Genomic DNA, 16,580 nt, shown 5'->3' with positions numbered 1-16,580 from the left:
GAGAGCTCAGCAGTTAAACAACAAGGATTAGCTATTAGTGAGTCTCCCCGGGATTTCGAGATCGCCCAAAGTGTCCGGGATTCGGCTTTTGCGTTTGACAGTCGCCATTCATTATGTTTACTGTGGAGAGCAGGACGAGGCTGAGAGCCGCGGGAGAACGGCGCGAGGCCGGTGGCGTGGTACCGATGAGCAGGTCACGCTGCAGTCAAAGACGCACTGGTCTCCTATCTCTCACGGAGGAGCGGGAATTTTCTTATCAATGTTAAAACGCACATCAACCGATCACTTGTTTAGCGTTCATGTAAACTCTACATTCAGATTCACCAATCGGAATGAATTCAGTTAGATTGAAACAAAGGTGTGCATGTAAACAATGAATGGCGACCGCAGAAAGCAAAAGATGAACCCCGGACATTTTGGACGATCTCGACGGCCGGACATGTCCGGGAAAAAGAGGATGGTAACCCCTACTACTCAGCTTTCTCCTACTACTCAGCTTTCTCCACAGAGCAAGAGCCTGCTAGCTTAGCTTCCAAAGAAAGACGACTGTCACTGTGTACATTCTGTGAGTGAGATCCCACCCTCTATGGGCGGGTTGAAAACATGCGGAACGAGCTCCTCCTACTGGCTGTAGTCTTTAGCCTCTGGCCAAAAAATCCTCCGATGACGCAAAATGACGATTTTTGCAGCATCAGAGGATTTTTTCCAGACAAAAAATACATAAATCTCTCGTCTCAGGGGGATATGAGGGAGGAAAGCACGGTCATTCGAAAATACTACAGGTTTTCTATTAATACAAAGCTTAATGCTAAATCCTGAAGTATCCCTTTAACTAACTTTACCTAACCTGAGAATAAACCCCCAACAAGGTGATGTACATGAGGTCTTCCATCAGACTGAAGGGGGTTTATTTTGCGAGAACCACCGGCTGGATGTACATTATCCCACTTATTACACGGCTACTTGAAATATTGATCTGAGTTGAAATATTATAATAGGTTTTTAAACGCAAAGCTTAGCGGAGAGAGCAGTTGCAACGCGGCAAGTTCAAACTAGAGACATTTAAGAGATACGGTACACAGTCATATCACATAATTACATAATAATTACACATAATTTCGCCACTTAAATAATTATGGAGATAAGTGATATTGATTTCAGATTAAACTATTTTAAAATCGTACACATTTGTTTCTATAATCTGACAGTGTACAAAACAACAGTCACAAAATGGCAGTGGCTTCGTTAGTATGAAACGATAGAGCGAGTCCATGATACTGGATGGCATAATTAAATAACTGTACACAAAATATTGATTTGACTAAGTTGTAATATTTTATAAGCTTACCAAATGCAAAACTTCCACAAAGAAAAACTGTTCCTAGCAAGCGTATATCACTGCTGACTTCAGTAACCTGGATTAGCCTGTGTTTCTGTTTTCAGCGATTGTTATCTGGGAATAACATACAATGGTGCGATTGACCAATCAGAATCAAGTATTCCACAGAGCCGTGTAATAATAAATAAGGTTAAAGGTGTTAAGATCAAAGTTCACACCACGAAACAACAGCTCACATTATTGTACCATAAAACAAGTTATTGTAAACCAGTTACTGGGAAACCCAAAATCTAGGGCATTCTTGTACATGAAAAGTTGTAAATCAGGTTAATAATTACATTTAATGTTTTATACATGTAATACATGTCATTCAAATTATATGTATATGTTCTATAGTAGCATCAAGGAAAGAATGACATTGATTTTGTCCGTAAACTACCTTTTTGTATTTATTCATCCATGCATTTATTCAATTCTACTTCTGTTAATATAGGATGTTGTTGCATGTGGGGGGAAAAAACATTTAAAGGAATTTTGTGGATTCAACAAGTTAAACTCCATCAGCAACATTTTTTCAACATAAATCTGATAAACCTGTTAACTTTTGTAAGATAGAGAGTCATGTGACCATCTATATCAGAGGTCAGAAATATACCAGAGGTCAGGATAATCACCGGCATGTGACAATAGCTGATATATTTAATTTAAATAAAGTCACTCAAACTTGCATATGGACGTACATTTTGAGGTAATCATTCCTCAGTCACACAGCCTTTTTTATTTTGTTAGGTGCTAATAAATACTATTAAAGTGTGAGATTTTAACCATTCAACGACCGGAGGTGTGTGCTTCTGTGATTATCCCTCCGCTGATCTTATAATTTTTTTTATTTTTTATTATAATATATATATATATATATATATATTAGGGGTGTGACGAGATTAAAACGCCACGAGATTTCTCGTCGAGGTGAAAAGTCGTCTCGTGAGTTTTTGTGATGTCAGCGTGATGGAGCGTGAGGGTGAAAATCTGGGATTTCGGCGACTCCTCCGCACACACACACTCGCGCACACACACTCACTGTCCCTCGCTCACTCACTCACTCGCGCACGCACACACACACACACACACACACACTCGCTCACTGGCGCACACTCACTCTCGCTCACATACTCAACACGTCGTGGAGGACCGTTAAAAAATTAAACATGCTAGTCTTTCTGTCTTGATGTCCTGAAGCATCGCAGACGCATAGGTTGTCGCCCACTATGACACACTATACGAAATGAAACGGTTGAATCTTGCGTCCCGACGCCCGTTGTCCTTTACGAATCTCCACGACACTACGTCAAACGGATCGTGCCAAAATCGCGCTAAAATCGTGTAATCTGAACCAGGCAGGTAATAATTGACCTATCACGCAAATAACCTATTAAAGCACTAAGACAAGGGAACAGTATAGCTAACATTCACATTTGAATATTTATCGCAAGTCATATGGACACAGCTTTTCCTCATATTGTGCAGCCCTATAGTTACTGCCCAAAGGTCTCAACTGCTGCCAGAAATCGTCGACATGCTTATATTCTTAAAAAAGAACATGACCATATCTTAGGCTGTTCTGTGTAGTTAATTTATCTCTTTTTCATGCTTGAAGAAAAAATTTGTTTCTGTTTGAACTTGTAGTTTTGAGAGAGCAGTACTTTGATTATGGATACACACTTACTGTTTGCATTTAAAGTGAATAACATTTATTTTTTTTATACTGTTTTTTTTTTTTATGCTCGATTTGTGGAAAGGAGTTAAATTTCTCATGTGAAATCGTACAGGGGAGAAGCCAGACGGTAGAGTTTATAGCAAAACATTTTGCAGTGTTTGCATGTCCTTTACTGCATATAATTCATTAAAATAGAAGTAAAATAACATTCATTGCAAGTTGATTTCAAAATGCACCTAAATTGTTTTGCATTTTGTGATTTTCAGTTGAATAAAAGACTATTTTCCATTCATATATTTCATCATTGAGGATTTCTTAAAAATTGTGTAAAAATCTCGTCTTGTCTCGTTCTCGTGAACCCAATCTCGTGTCGTGTCTCGTCTCGTGGAGTAAGCGTCTCGTCACACCCCTAATATATATATATATATATATATATATATATATATATATATATATATATATATATATATATATATATATATATATATATATATATAAAAGATAAGTCAAAGTTATTTTCTGTTGAGATCAACATAGTGCCACAAATGTTGTGAATAGAGATAAACATCCACTGAACCCGGAACATTCCTTTGATTATGATTAACCATTAACTTGAACTACTTATTTATCTAAAGTAATACAGATAAAGTACAAAGACAGTAAATCAGGACACTATAAAAGGAACATGAGAGGCTGTGAGGATGACAGAGCAAGAGCTGGAAACAAACATCAGTGAAGAATGAAGGGTTTAGTATGTTTACTGCTGCTGTTGGAAACCTTTGTGTGTGTCGTACAGCATCAGGTAGATGGAGGACTCAATGAGAATGAGATCAGTCAACAGCTCAGATCTGAGGACGGAAGACAGAATCCACCTCAAACAGACACTTTGAGAGATGAAGCTTCAACTGACAGCCAACAAAACTACCATCTGTTCTTCACTGACATCCATGCAGCGCTGAGAGAACTGACCGCCACCGTTACAGAGCAGAAAGTGAACATCAGAGAACTGACCGCCACAGTTACAGAGCAGAAAGTGAACATCAGAGCTTTAGAGACGCGACTGAGGGAACAACAGACGTTTATCCTGGAAGAGCTGAACAAGAAAAATGATGGTACCTCACCAAAACATTAATTTATCAATGATCCTCAAAGTAAAACACCACTGCAATACGATGCATAGTGTAAATGTTAGTGTAAAGTTGAGTGTATACTGTGTAAATTGTGTTATCTATTATAAGCAGTGTAAATGTCATTTAACAGAATCTTTATTCCTTCACAGAAATGTCAAATCTTACTCTGGGTCAAGTGGAGTTGAGAAAGGAAAATAGAGGTGAAAGTGTGCTTGAATGATGTTAAATTCAGTCTATACAGGTGAAACTCGAAAAAATTTGAATATCTGCAAAAGTTGTAATTTTGATGATAATGGCTTACAGCTTATGAAAACCCCAAATTCAAAATCTCAGAAAATTAGAATATTACATGAAAACAATAAAAAAAGGATTTTAAATACAGAAATGTCAGCCATCTGAAAAGTATAATCATGCATATGTATATAGTTATATATACTAAATATATTAGTTTCACCTTTTAATTGGAATTACTGAAATACACAAACTTTTGCACAATATTCAAATTTGAGTTTTACCTGTACATTCTCAGCGCAATAGAGTAATATATCACAATATTGCTTATGTTTTTCAATAACAGACAGAGAAATAGCTTTTTCAGCTGCACTGATGCAATCTGGCAGTGGATATATTGGTCCTTTTACCACTGACATCACACTAACCTACAGGAACGTCATCACAAACATAGGGAACGCCTACAACCCAGTTACAGGTAATGATCAATGAAATGAGTCATAAAACTCAGTTTATAATAATGAAAACCCTTCTGCTCCATTCAGACCTCTCTGCAGTTGTGTAATGTGTATTAGAGAATTAGGGGCTGTTTACACGACATCGGTTTCAATTAAACACGTAAAGATTTGTATGTCAAGTCAAGTCAAGTTTATTTGTATAGCGCTTTTCACAATACAGATTGTATCAAAGCAGCTTCACAGTATTAAATTAAAATAATACAACAAAGTTTGTTTCAAGAGGAATTTATTGATTGATAAAATTAAATTAAATATCCCCAAAATATCCCCAACTGAGCAAGCCAAAGGCAACAGTGGCAAGGAACCGAAAAACTCCATCAAATGACCTAATGGTGTCCTAAAACTCCATCAGGTGATCTAATGGAGAGAAAAACACCTTGGGAGAACCCAGGCTCAGTCGGGGGCCAGTTCTCCTCTGGCATTTATGAGCTAGAGGCCGGATTGTAGTTTGAACTGTAAGATTATATGAATGCCTGGCTGAAGAGATGCGACTTTAATCTAGTTTTAAACTGGGAGAGTGAGTCTGAGCAACGAACAGTATCAGGAAGACTATTCCAGAGTTTTGGAGCCAAATGTGAAAATGCTCTCCCTCTTTTGGTGGTTCTGGGTATCCTAGGTATGACCAAAAGCCTTGAATTTAGTGATCTTAAAGAGCGCGATGGATTATAGGGCGATAGAAGATCCGTTAAATAGACTGGAGCTAAGCCGTTTAGGGCTTTATAAGTCAGTAGCAATACCTTGTAATTAATACGGAGCTTTATAGGTAAGCAATGCAGTGATGATAAATGTGATTCAGGTTTATGCGCTTTGGCCGTTCATTCACACGTTCATTCATTGGGGGACTGAAAACGCAAACATTTGAAATTGGGCTTCAAAGTGTAAGTTTTTTGGAAACAATACCATTATCGTCTCCGTGTAAACAACAAAAACGTGAATTTGTGAAAACTGTGATTATGTGATCAGTCTAAAGGTGTGTGGTGTTTCTTTACAAAGTGACGTTGCCACCTACTGGCCAGGCAGCAGAAAACAGCGTTTAAAGTAGTTTCCACGAACCCGTGTTAAAGGCACAATATGTATCTTTTTTGCTTTAAAAATAGCAAAAATCACTATATCTATGTTATATATTTTTTTAGTTGTGTACTTACATTATCCCGACTGTTTCCAACAACTTTCAAACCAGGAGAAATTTGTAATTTAATTCGAGAAACGTCCCGTTTCTTTATTTCCGTTTTGTCGCCGTCAATGGCGTCATATCCGCGTTGTCCCTGGTTTCCGCTCGTACTGCCATAGCAACCAGAGCTATGAACCAGAGCCCTCTGATAGTAACCAAAGCGACTGACGGTAGTTCGCAATGTCTATTTGCACACTGTTGTTGTTTCGTTCAAACATTATGGACCATGGCAAGCAGACTTTGGATACAAAAGGAGAACTAAAACGAGAATCAATATCAGCGCGGTGTTTTCGAGATGTCGAGAGCTCCCATAGACAGTATATAAACGAGAGCTCCACTTCCGAGACTTCGACCGCTTCTACATGTACTTTATTAAACAGGTGAGCACATTTACATAAAACTAATCAATGTTATATAGCTCAACATGATGAAATGTTAGAATATGATCTGTATGTTATTCTAATGTTGATCTAGCTTACTGCTAGTCTCATACAGACAAACTAACACATACATTTCAACACATTCAAATGCAGTTTAGAGTGATAGTGTAATGGTAGACCAAGTGAAACAACGCTGCGTTACCTCACAAGTTTAATTTGTCTAATAAACTGACCTGTGACTGTGAGTAGTAATTCTGCACTCGCGTGTAACGTTAGTTCGGTAGAATGAAATGTCCATATTCCTTATGCGGGACTCGCGTAGCATGTGGAGCTGATAGCTGTCTCTTAGCAATCCCGAACTGCTTCATATCACAGTCATAATAAAAGCATCGATGTATTCAGTCATCCATAAACATTATTAGATCCATAGATTAGATCGGTCGGCTTGACGTTGACGACAAGATCCATAATTCTTAGCAAATGTTGCGTCATCAAACTACGCCTTTGTTATTGTAAAGAGGTTAGCGACCCCTAGTGGCGAAAAATTCCATACTGTACGTTTAATGGGGATTGTTTTGACATCGTCTGTCCTTGAAAAATGCAAAGAAAAACTTGTTCATTTTTAGTACATTGTTGTCATGTAAACAGCCTGAAATCATCTGCCATCTTTTGAAACTATTACACAGTGTGCTTGATAATTAAACAATCATACAGGAAACATCTGATTCTGTACCTCTTGTTATTTGATTTAGGTGTTTTCACAGCCCCGCTGAAAGGAGCGTACATGTTCAGAGTCTCTGTATTGGGTCATGGCCCAACTCACACAGCTGCATACATTTATAAGAATGGAGAGCGTATGGTTTCGGTATATGCTTATCAGCCTCAGAATGTGTTAAACTCCTCGAATGGAGTTTTGTTGATCCTGGAGGTTGGAGATGTTGTCTATGTGAGACTTTGGTCTGGCAGGAGGATATATGATGACCAGTATAACTACAACACTTTCAGTGGTTTCCTACTGTTTCCCTTAAGAGAACAGGAGATTTGCAGAATGTGATTCCAATAATTCTGAACCTTCAGCGAATGATTTAAGATGGAAATCATGAAAAATCATTAAAGAATAAACCTGTATTAATGAGGTATAATGTATAATACAGTACAGGCCAAAAGTTTGGAAACATTAAAAATAGTCATTTTTAATGTTTTTGAAAGAAGTTTCTTCTGCTCATCAAGCCTGCATTTATTTGATCAAAAATACAGATTTTTTTTAAAATATTGTGATATTATTACAATTTAAAATAATTGGTTTTCAATTTATTATACTTTAAATTATTAATTATTTCTGTGATGCAAAGCTGAATTTTCAGGATCATTACTCCAGTCTATCACATGATCCTTTAGAAATCATTCTAATATGATGATTCATTATCAAAGTTGGGAACAGTTCTGCTGCTTAATATTTTTTCATAACCTGTGATACTTTTTTAGGATACTTTGATGAATAAAAAGTTAAAAAAAAGAAAAAGAAAAAAAAGAAGCAAATGTTTTAAAAATAGAAATCTTTTCTAACAACAATATACACTACTGGTCAGTAATTTGGGGTCAGTATTTTTTATTTTTTTTATTTTTTTATAAATCAATACTTTTATTCAGCAAGGATGTGTTAAATTGATTAAAAGTGATAGTAAAGAAGATTTATATTATTAGAAAATATTTTTTTATTTTGAATAAATGCAGTTCTTTTTAACCTTTTATTCATCAAATATAATAAATCAGAATATTAGAATGATTTCTAAAGGATCATGTGATAGACTGGATGTCACATGTGACACTGAAGACTGGAGTAATGATGCTGAAAATTCAGCTTTGCATCACAGAAATAAATGATAATTTAAAGTATAATAAATTGAAAACCAATTATTTTAAATTGTAATAATATATCACAATATTAATTTTTTTCTGTATTTTTGATCAAATAAATGCAGGCTTGATGAGCAGAAGTATATATATATATATATATATATATATATATATATATATATATATATATATATATATATATATATATAATAGAGCAGGTGTCGATTGCTAGTGACTTCACTTGCAGAGGAAGCGCAGGTGACTGAGTCTGAGCGCTCAAGTGCGCCAGACGTTATTGGAGATGTTGCGTACTTCAACTAACTATTTTATGATAAGACTGATTTAATCAAATTTTAGAAGTAAAAATACATTTATAAAACATATTTTGAAAGAGTATTTTTTATTTGCATTTATATATGAAATAGGCTAAAAATGGCTGGGTCGTCTCGGAGAGAAAGGCGGATTCTTCCATGTTTTGTCCATAAGATGTCGTTAGTGTCTAATGTGTTGATTACATTAGTAATGATACTTATGATACAGTTGAGGGGAAAGTCGTTTCTTCGTAAAGCTTTAATTTACTATCATTACCATAATCCAATTTTAATTAAAATATGGGTAAAATATTTGTCAAATATAAATATGGGAAATTATTTTAAATTAATATGGTATATTTAAGTATTGTTTTTCTTAAGTGTGACTGTAGCCCATTGTACCTTAAAATAGTGTATGTCTAGAAAAGATGAGTAGTCTATAATGTGTTAATAAAAGTCAACACGAGATAAGAGTTGTATAAAAATAAGTTTATTAACAAATAAGTAACAATACAAATAGAGTAACAATAATAATGTAAATGTAATGCATAGTAATTACATTGAAACATAAAGAACAAAAACTACTGAGAATTATGCTATTTTAAATAAAACAACAAAAAAGAACTTGAAGTAGCCTATTTATAGGCAACAGAGATATTTTAGATGTCAAATTTATTTTTAATGTGAACTTTATTTGGGCAAGTTTGAAATTGTACATGTTAACATTTGTTTACTAGTAGAACATTGTAGGAGCCATTTGTATATTCAGCTTTTATGGATAGGTTAATATTGCTATTACTTATTCTAGCCACTTGGTGGGAGTGTTGCACTGGGTGTGACACGTCACTGGGAGTTAGGTATATTATAGTCAGGTGTGGCAATCAGTTAGGAAAAGGTGTGGATGGCGGGGAACACACGGTTCTTACCGTAGCTGTGAGCACCCATTTTACCAACAGCACTTTATTACTAAGCACTGGGTGAAGTACCAATTGATGTAAATTATCCCATTTTTAACTTTATAATAAATGGGAACACCACCCAAAGAGTAATATATATAGTGCTGGGCAAAGATTAATCGCATCCAAAATAAAAGTTTGTGTTTGCATAATATATGTGTGTGTACTGTGTATAATTATTTTGTATATATAAATACACACATATGCATGTATATATTTAAGTTTTTTTTTTATTTATATATAAATTATTTATATTTATATATAATATAAATTATATATAAATGTATATACAGTATATACATGCAAATATTTCTTAAATAAATACATGCATATGTGTGTATTTATATACAAAATAATTATACACAGTACACACATATATATTATGCAAACACAAACTTTTATTTTGGATGCGATTAATCGCGATTAATTTTTGCCCAGCACTAAAATATACATATACAAATATACATATATATATACATACTGTTAAGGGTAGATATGACTGAGTCGTCGTGAGCAGATGTAAGCACTCAGGAGAAGTTGGATGAGTTTGAACAGATGGGATCTTTTTATTTACCCCAATTAAGGCCAAAGAAAGGCAATAAAAATTAACAAGAAATAAAAAATATATATAAAAAAAAAAATACTATTTAGTAAATAAAGTAAATTGACACGAGAGTCAAAAAAAAAAAAAATTTTACAGCTGCTTAGAAATTGACCTTTACACAAGCCACTATACTTAGAGCATCGACAGACTTATGTCCTCTCACCTCACGCTCCCCTGAGAGATTGAAGCTACTAGTCTTTATAGGCCTGAAGGCACCCCTGGAATTGGCACATACCAACACAATATTATAATACAGGGGTGGCTCAGGTGAATAGGCCATAAATGCTTAAAAACAGCCAAAATGCTACATCTATAAAACTAGAAAATGACAGAATATTATTTATATGGTTCCAGCTAACATTTGGCAAAGCCACAAGTCATATTAACAGCTAAAAAATTAATAACTCAAACTCCGGCTCACTTCCTATTGACCCGGAAGTCATAGCGTCATTTAACAATTGCGGCAAATATTCCTTTACACAAACAAACAGGAGACGCCAGTAAGACACAAAGATGGTATGTCAAAGCTATGTTCCATTTAAACAAAATAAACAGATACATAATTAACGAAGACATGTGTTGCGTGGTTATTTTAGGGATGGGGAAATGAAGCCTCATGAATCACTGAGGCTTTCTCCTGACTGTTCCGGGAAAAGATTCAAAGCTTCGAGAGTGTCGAGAACTGGTTGAGAACAGCGCCATCTGGTGGTTATTTAAAATAAAGCAGCCAGAAGCCTGTGTTAGAAGCTCTGGCAGATGAAGCAACCACAACACACTCCATAGTTTCAATGTTATGTGTACAAATAAAAGCCTTGCATGTTTGTGTTTGATTTGTTCATTAAATAAATTCATTTTCCCATTAAAGTGTGACAATAAAATATAATATAAGCTTATATGATTCAACAAGATCTAATGTAGGCCTACTCTCTCTCTCTCTCTCTCTCTCTCCACACACACACACACACACACACACACACACACACACACACACACAGACACAGACACACAGACACACACACAAAATGAATAAGGACATTGTCTGATAGGATCATCTGTTATTAAATGTGCTTATGACACTTGTTACTGATAGTGCTTAAAGGGATACTCCACCGTTTTTTCATATTAAACTATGTTATTCCCTTAACTAAGACGAGTTGATACATACCTCTCTCGTCTCAGTGCGTGCACTTAATCGCTCTGGCGCGCGGTGACACTCTGATAGCACTTAGCTTAGCCCAGTATATTCAATGGTATCTGACAGCAATGAATTTAGAAGTGACCAAACACATCAACGTTTTCACTATTTAAAAACAGTTACACGAGTAGTTATACGATCAAGTATGGTGACACAAAATAAAACGTGGCGCTTTTCTAAGCGGGTTAAAAAGGATAACTATAATGTATGGCGGAATAGCACTTTTGAGAGTACTTCGACTGGCGCAGTAAAAAGTCACGCCTGATCCTCTATTAATAGGTAATTTTCATTGCCATTTAAAGGTTGTAACAGTATAAAACGTTACCTGTGTTTTTTATTGTTTTTCCTCTGGCTATTGAATAAAAATGAGTATCTGGGTTTAACGTAATACCACTACAAGCCACTAGAGGGCACTAGTGCAAGAGGGCTACCAAATATAAACCTGAAAAAACCCATCAACAAGTCAGTTCAGTTTGGTAGAAGGAAACCTCAGCTGTGTCCCAATGTGAAGGCTGCATCCTTCGAAGAACTGAAGACTTCAAGGATGCAGCCTATGCGTCCTCCGAAGGACGCACCATGTAGCCTTCATAGGATTTCCTAATTGCGCAACCAGGTGTTTCTGATCACCGCTCCTCAACGGTGCGAGAGGACAGCTGCCATCCTGATCATTCATTTGATATAGCCTAATTGAGTAAGCAGCTATGGAGCCAGAATTGGCTATTGTCATTTTAATGTTTTATATTTTACTGGAGGACATGGTGAGGATGTTTCAGCCCCGGCGCTGCCGGATCATGTATTTTCGGTTTAGCCCTGTTTGAATATAAAACCCAATTGAATATAAAAAAGTCCAGTATTTCTCCCGCTCGTCATCAGCTGTCAGTCACAGTTGCCAGGCGGCAAGAACAATCCTCCGTAGGCTAGACCGGTCCGAGCGCTTCAGATGCGCCCTTTGATATGGGACGCAGCTGTAGTTAGCAACAATTTGTTAATAGCCTATAGTGACAACATACCTACATTTTGTTACTTTAATTTTCGGAACTGCATATTTCATTAAATATTCACGTACAAATGTGAAGTAACCTACTGAACCTGTTTTCCCTCACATATGATTTTACATTAAACTCAGAGCCGATCCTGACCTCCCTGGGGCCCTAAGCAAAATTCTGTTTAGGGGCCCTCATACCTGACCCGTGAGCCATGAACTATTTGCCATTGCCACACAGTCACACCTGACACCCCAGTGTTCCCACTACAATCCCTCCTTTAACCCTCTGGGGACCAAAAACGCGCCCGCGCGTTTTGCTCGTTTTTTTTTTTTAGCAATGAAAATAAACACTAAATGCTCTGTTAATTTTGATCTTTCATTTTCGTGTAATACATCAATCGATCCTGTTCAGTTTCTATTTTTTTTCTGTATATTCACAATAAAAATAAAGTGTTTTGCTTTTTGACAAATAAAGAAACTTTAACATGATGCGATTTCTGCCTTCTCTCTGTCAGTGAACTCCCGTTTGAAACGCGTTCGAAAATTATCTATAACTCTGCGAAAATTCAGTCAAACAGGCAAACAGACCCACGGGCATAAAGCTTGAGATCGCAGCTTTTAAATGAAGTAATTTATATAAAAAACAAATATTATCAGCTTCTGTAATCTGTATAAAAAGAGAGCGACTCCAGTCGAGCTCATTACGAGCCATTCAAAAGTAATTTGACCACGCCCCGGAGAGCGCGTGCTATTCAAACGCAAATTCTGAGAACCATTTCAGTCTGTGAAACGCCCCCACATCAGCTGTAAACAAAGAGGCATAATATAGCCTACCTTATGGAGAAAATTTTCCGTGCTGATATGAGGAGCAGATCCCGCTGAGGAGTGAGGTAGGCTAAGTTATCCTTTCTCAAGTGTTAATGTGGAATAACGTTATGGAATAACGTTGTAGGCTTATGTAAACAAAAAGATGAATCGCGTTTCTATAATATGAATAGCGTTTCTGTGAGATGAATGAAGGGTACATATTTGTAAAGACTGTTTAGCCTAAATATGAATCGCGCGTCTGTGTGTGAAAGAATAAACTGCTTTTACAGTTACAGTTACTGCGTTACAGTCAGGCGAAGTATGAAAGACAACATTTTGTTGACTAGATTTGGGTACAGTTTTTACTGTAGAATATACTGTCACATCAAATAAGCTTTTCTGCTCATATATATAAAATACTATTTTGTCAAAAATAAAGTCATAGACTAAGATGTTCCAATGTTGGCTATATTCAAACTAATGAATACATATGATAAAATGTAGGCCTATAATCTTTTTTTTTTTTTTTTTACAAAGAAAGAGTACTTTTTTGCAGAAATATTGCTGAAATTGTAATTATTGTTGTAATTGTAACCTTTTTAATAAAATAGCAAAACATATTTACAAGATAGATGTAAGCAAAATCTTAAATGGTCAATATAAGTCTTCTTCAAAATATATATTTTGTCCTTGCATTGTGGCTCAGTCAGTGTCACACCTGAATGAATGGCTAATTATGCAGAGTCATTATGCAGAGTGGGTGGGACTAAGGTGTAAACTACTCCTCCCCCTCGCATATTGGCTTTCCAAGCAAAACCTGTTTTACACCATTTAAATCAATGTATTTTTTTTTGTGAACGATAAAGCAAGACTATTTTCACATAATTTTGAAGCTAGAACTGAAAGGGACAACATCCATTAGTCAAAAGTCTTGTGGGCACATATTTTGTATGAGTTGTGTGGTCTTATTTCAGCAACTTTCATTTTTATTTTTTTAAATAACCACGCATAAACATTATTCTCTTAAAAATACAAACATCTACATACATGTTGCTCGCATATTATGGTAGGCCTGTTTGTGCTATATAGAGTGAATTTACACCTTTGCCATTAACATGTTTATAAATAACTGAAAAAAGCACAAATGTCAGAGCATGTCAGAACATCTCAAGGGCCCCAAAAACAGCTTGGTCCCCAGAGGGTTAACTAGTTCTAGTGAAAATGTAATTCCTGATATCAGAAGACATTGTTACTAGTAAAAAGTTCATTCTTAATATCAAGAATTCCCATTTTAAATAGTACAAATTGAATTATTGATATCAAAAATGCATATCCTGTGAATGAATAAAAGCTAAAATGGCGCCATAGCATGTCACTGTGTTTTTAAATGATAAAAGTAATTCTTGATACTCTTGATTCTTGATGGTTATTATTTACTGAGGGATGTGCATCCATATTGACCAGAATCTCCAGCCAATCAACATTTTAAATTCAATGGAGCCTATCAATAGTCAATGTCAATACATTGCTTTCCATAATGCATTAGTGCAGAGTTGTAACTAGACCTTGACTTAGCAACTAGATAATTATCGTCTTGTTTTAAAACTATAATGAGGAGTGCCATCACGCCCATATTGTACTGGTCCCAACTCACAACAGATGTTTCTGCTGGAAAGTGCGCGTTTCATTTCATGCACGTGCATATTATCGCATGTTAACGCTCGACGCGGTTATCTTTTCCGAGCTGCAGTTTATAAACAAACACCGTTGTCCTTTGTCGTTTATTAAACATAATAAATCAACTCACATCAACTTAAAGTCCCTGTAAAGGCAATTCTACAAAAAAATTCTAAACACATTATAAGTGCTAGAAATGTATTGCTAAAACATATTACAAAGACTGGGAACTGTGAAGTACTAAATTGTGGAGTTAGACCGTAAAACAGTTTTTCACCATTGCTGTGAGCCGGATTTTTTGGGCGGGGCTAAAACGGGGGATTGATGACGCACTGCGACCCCCTGAGCTTGATTGGGCCCCTACTTGATGACGCACGGAGTCACTAAGCCTATCGCCGCTCAATCGCGAGTTACTATAGACAGCCTACAGTTTGCTAGCTACTATGCCCACGGCTCTGGCTATGCCTTCGTCATGTAAATGCGTATTTCCTGGATGCAATCACTTAGAAAATAGATCGGTGTCCTTATTTAAATTTCCGAAAAATGATCATATCAAGAAGAGGTGGATTAATCTTGTGAAGAGGTAACGTTACCTTGATGGAGAGCTGATGATCACCACCACACCCGCCTCTGTAGAGATCAGGATAGTTTACTTTCGTCGGAGACAACTGGAATTCACTGATAATCCACTGTTACTGGTGAATGGGGCCGAACCGACTATCTCCCGCTGTCCGCCTCGGCCTTCATCCTCCCGTGGCGCCGACATGCACCGACATGAGTCATATTTCCCGCGAATGGGCGTGGTTTCAGCGCAGCCAGCAGACACACCCAGCGTTTGAGAGCTGAGACTACTGCTAATTTTTTCGAGATTTTGATAGCTTATTTTATTTACTTGGCGGCTTTTTTAATCATTCAAATTGGGCTGGGTGGCTAATAACACATTTTTCGGTGGTATGACAAACTCAGAACACATACTTAATTTTGACTTTACAGGGACTTTAACTTTAGCCTACTGTTCTTTGCTGACATCAAACTTTGAGAGGAGAGCACACAAGTCTACCTGATAACTGTTGCCGCAATTAACTCTCATGGTGTTTTTTTCTCTCTCTTTTCGTGACCAGAAAGACAGTTCCGCTTCATTTTCTCATCGATATTGTAAACATCGATTGACGCACTTTGACACGAGGGGAGGCGGGGCCTTGAGTAATTTGCGGGGCCCTACGCACCTTGCGTAGTGTGCGTATAGGGCTGATCGGCTCTGATTAAACTGCACAAAAGTATATAATGTAACAACCTTGAAAATATTCAGAAGTAAAATGCAGGAGTAGCATAATTATAAATACAAAACTATAATAAAAACCCTGACAATGAGTTTTTTCCCCTGCAGAATACATACCTGTAGTTTTACTCTTGATACTAAAAACTTGTTATTAAAAGTACTTTTTTCAGAAATTACTCTTTTTGAAAGTCTAATTATTATTCTAATAAAAGTCTACATAATTTTTTTCTTATTTTATGTACTGTAAATGTTTGTTGATTTTGATATGTTTAACGAATGTTGTTAATAGTTGGAAAAAGTACTTTAATGTAGCCCGTGGAACAAATGATTTTCATTTACCAATTTTATATAAAAAAAAAAAGGTATACAGTTTGTTTCATGTAGAAATTATGACTGTCAAAAAAATAAACAATGTCCAGAACA

At 36.2% G+C, this 16,580-nt stretch overlaps 1 protein-coding gene across 2 annotated transcripts in view; it reads left to right on the top strand.

The window, feature by feature from the left end:
• The first annotated feature begins 3,778 nt into the window (after positions 1-3,778).
• LOC309497428 (uncharacterized protein) overlaps positions 3,779-16,580 on the top strand; it is a 292,681-nt gene continuing 279,879 nt past the window's right edge. The window contains exons 1-4 of one of the 2 annotated variants that reach the window (XM_082167712.1): positions 3,779-4,168; positions 4,336-4,386; positions 4,764-4,895; positions 7,239-7,617. In XM_082167712.1, the coding sequence (XP_082023838.1) occupies positions 3,796-4,168; positions 4,336-4,386; positions 4,764-4,895; positions 7,239-7,540 (858 nt within the window). In that variant the 5' untranslated portion in view covers positions 3,779-3,795 and the 3' untranslated portion in view covers positions 7,541-7,617. Of the gene's footprint in view, positions 4,169-4,335; positions 4,387-4,763; positions 4,896-7,238; positions 7,618-16,580 lie in introns of those variants that run through there. The other variant, XM_082167711.1, reaches the window with a different exon arrangement.

The sequence above is a fragment of the Leuciscus leuciscus genome (assembly GCF_965113295.1).
Source record: "Leuciscus leuciscus genome assembly, chromosome: 4".
In the NCBI taxonomy this organism is placed as follows: domain Eukaryota; kingdom Metazoa; phylum Chordata; class Actinopteri; order Cypriniformes; family Leuciscidae; genus Leuciscus; species Leuciscus leuciscus.
The sequence above is the reverse complement of the archived record's forward strand: the minus strand, read 5'-3'. Positions and strand labels throughout refer to the sequence as shown.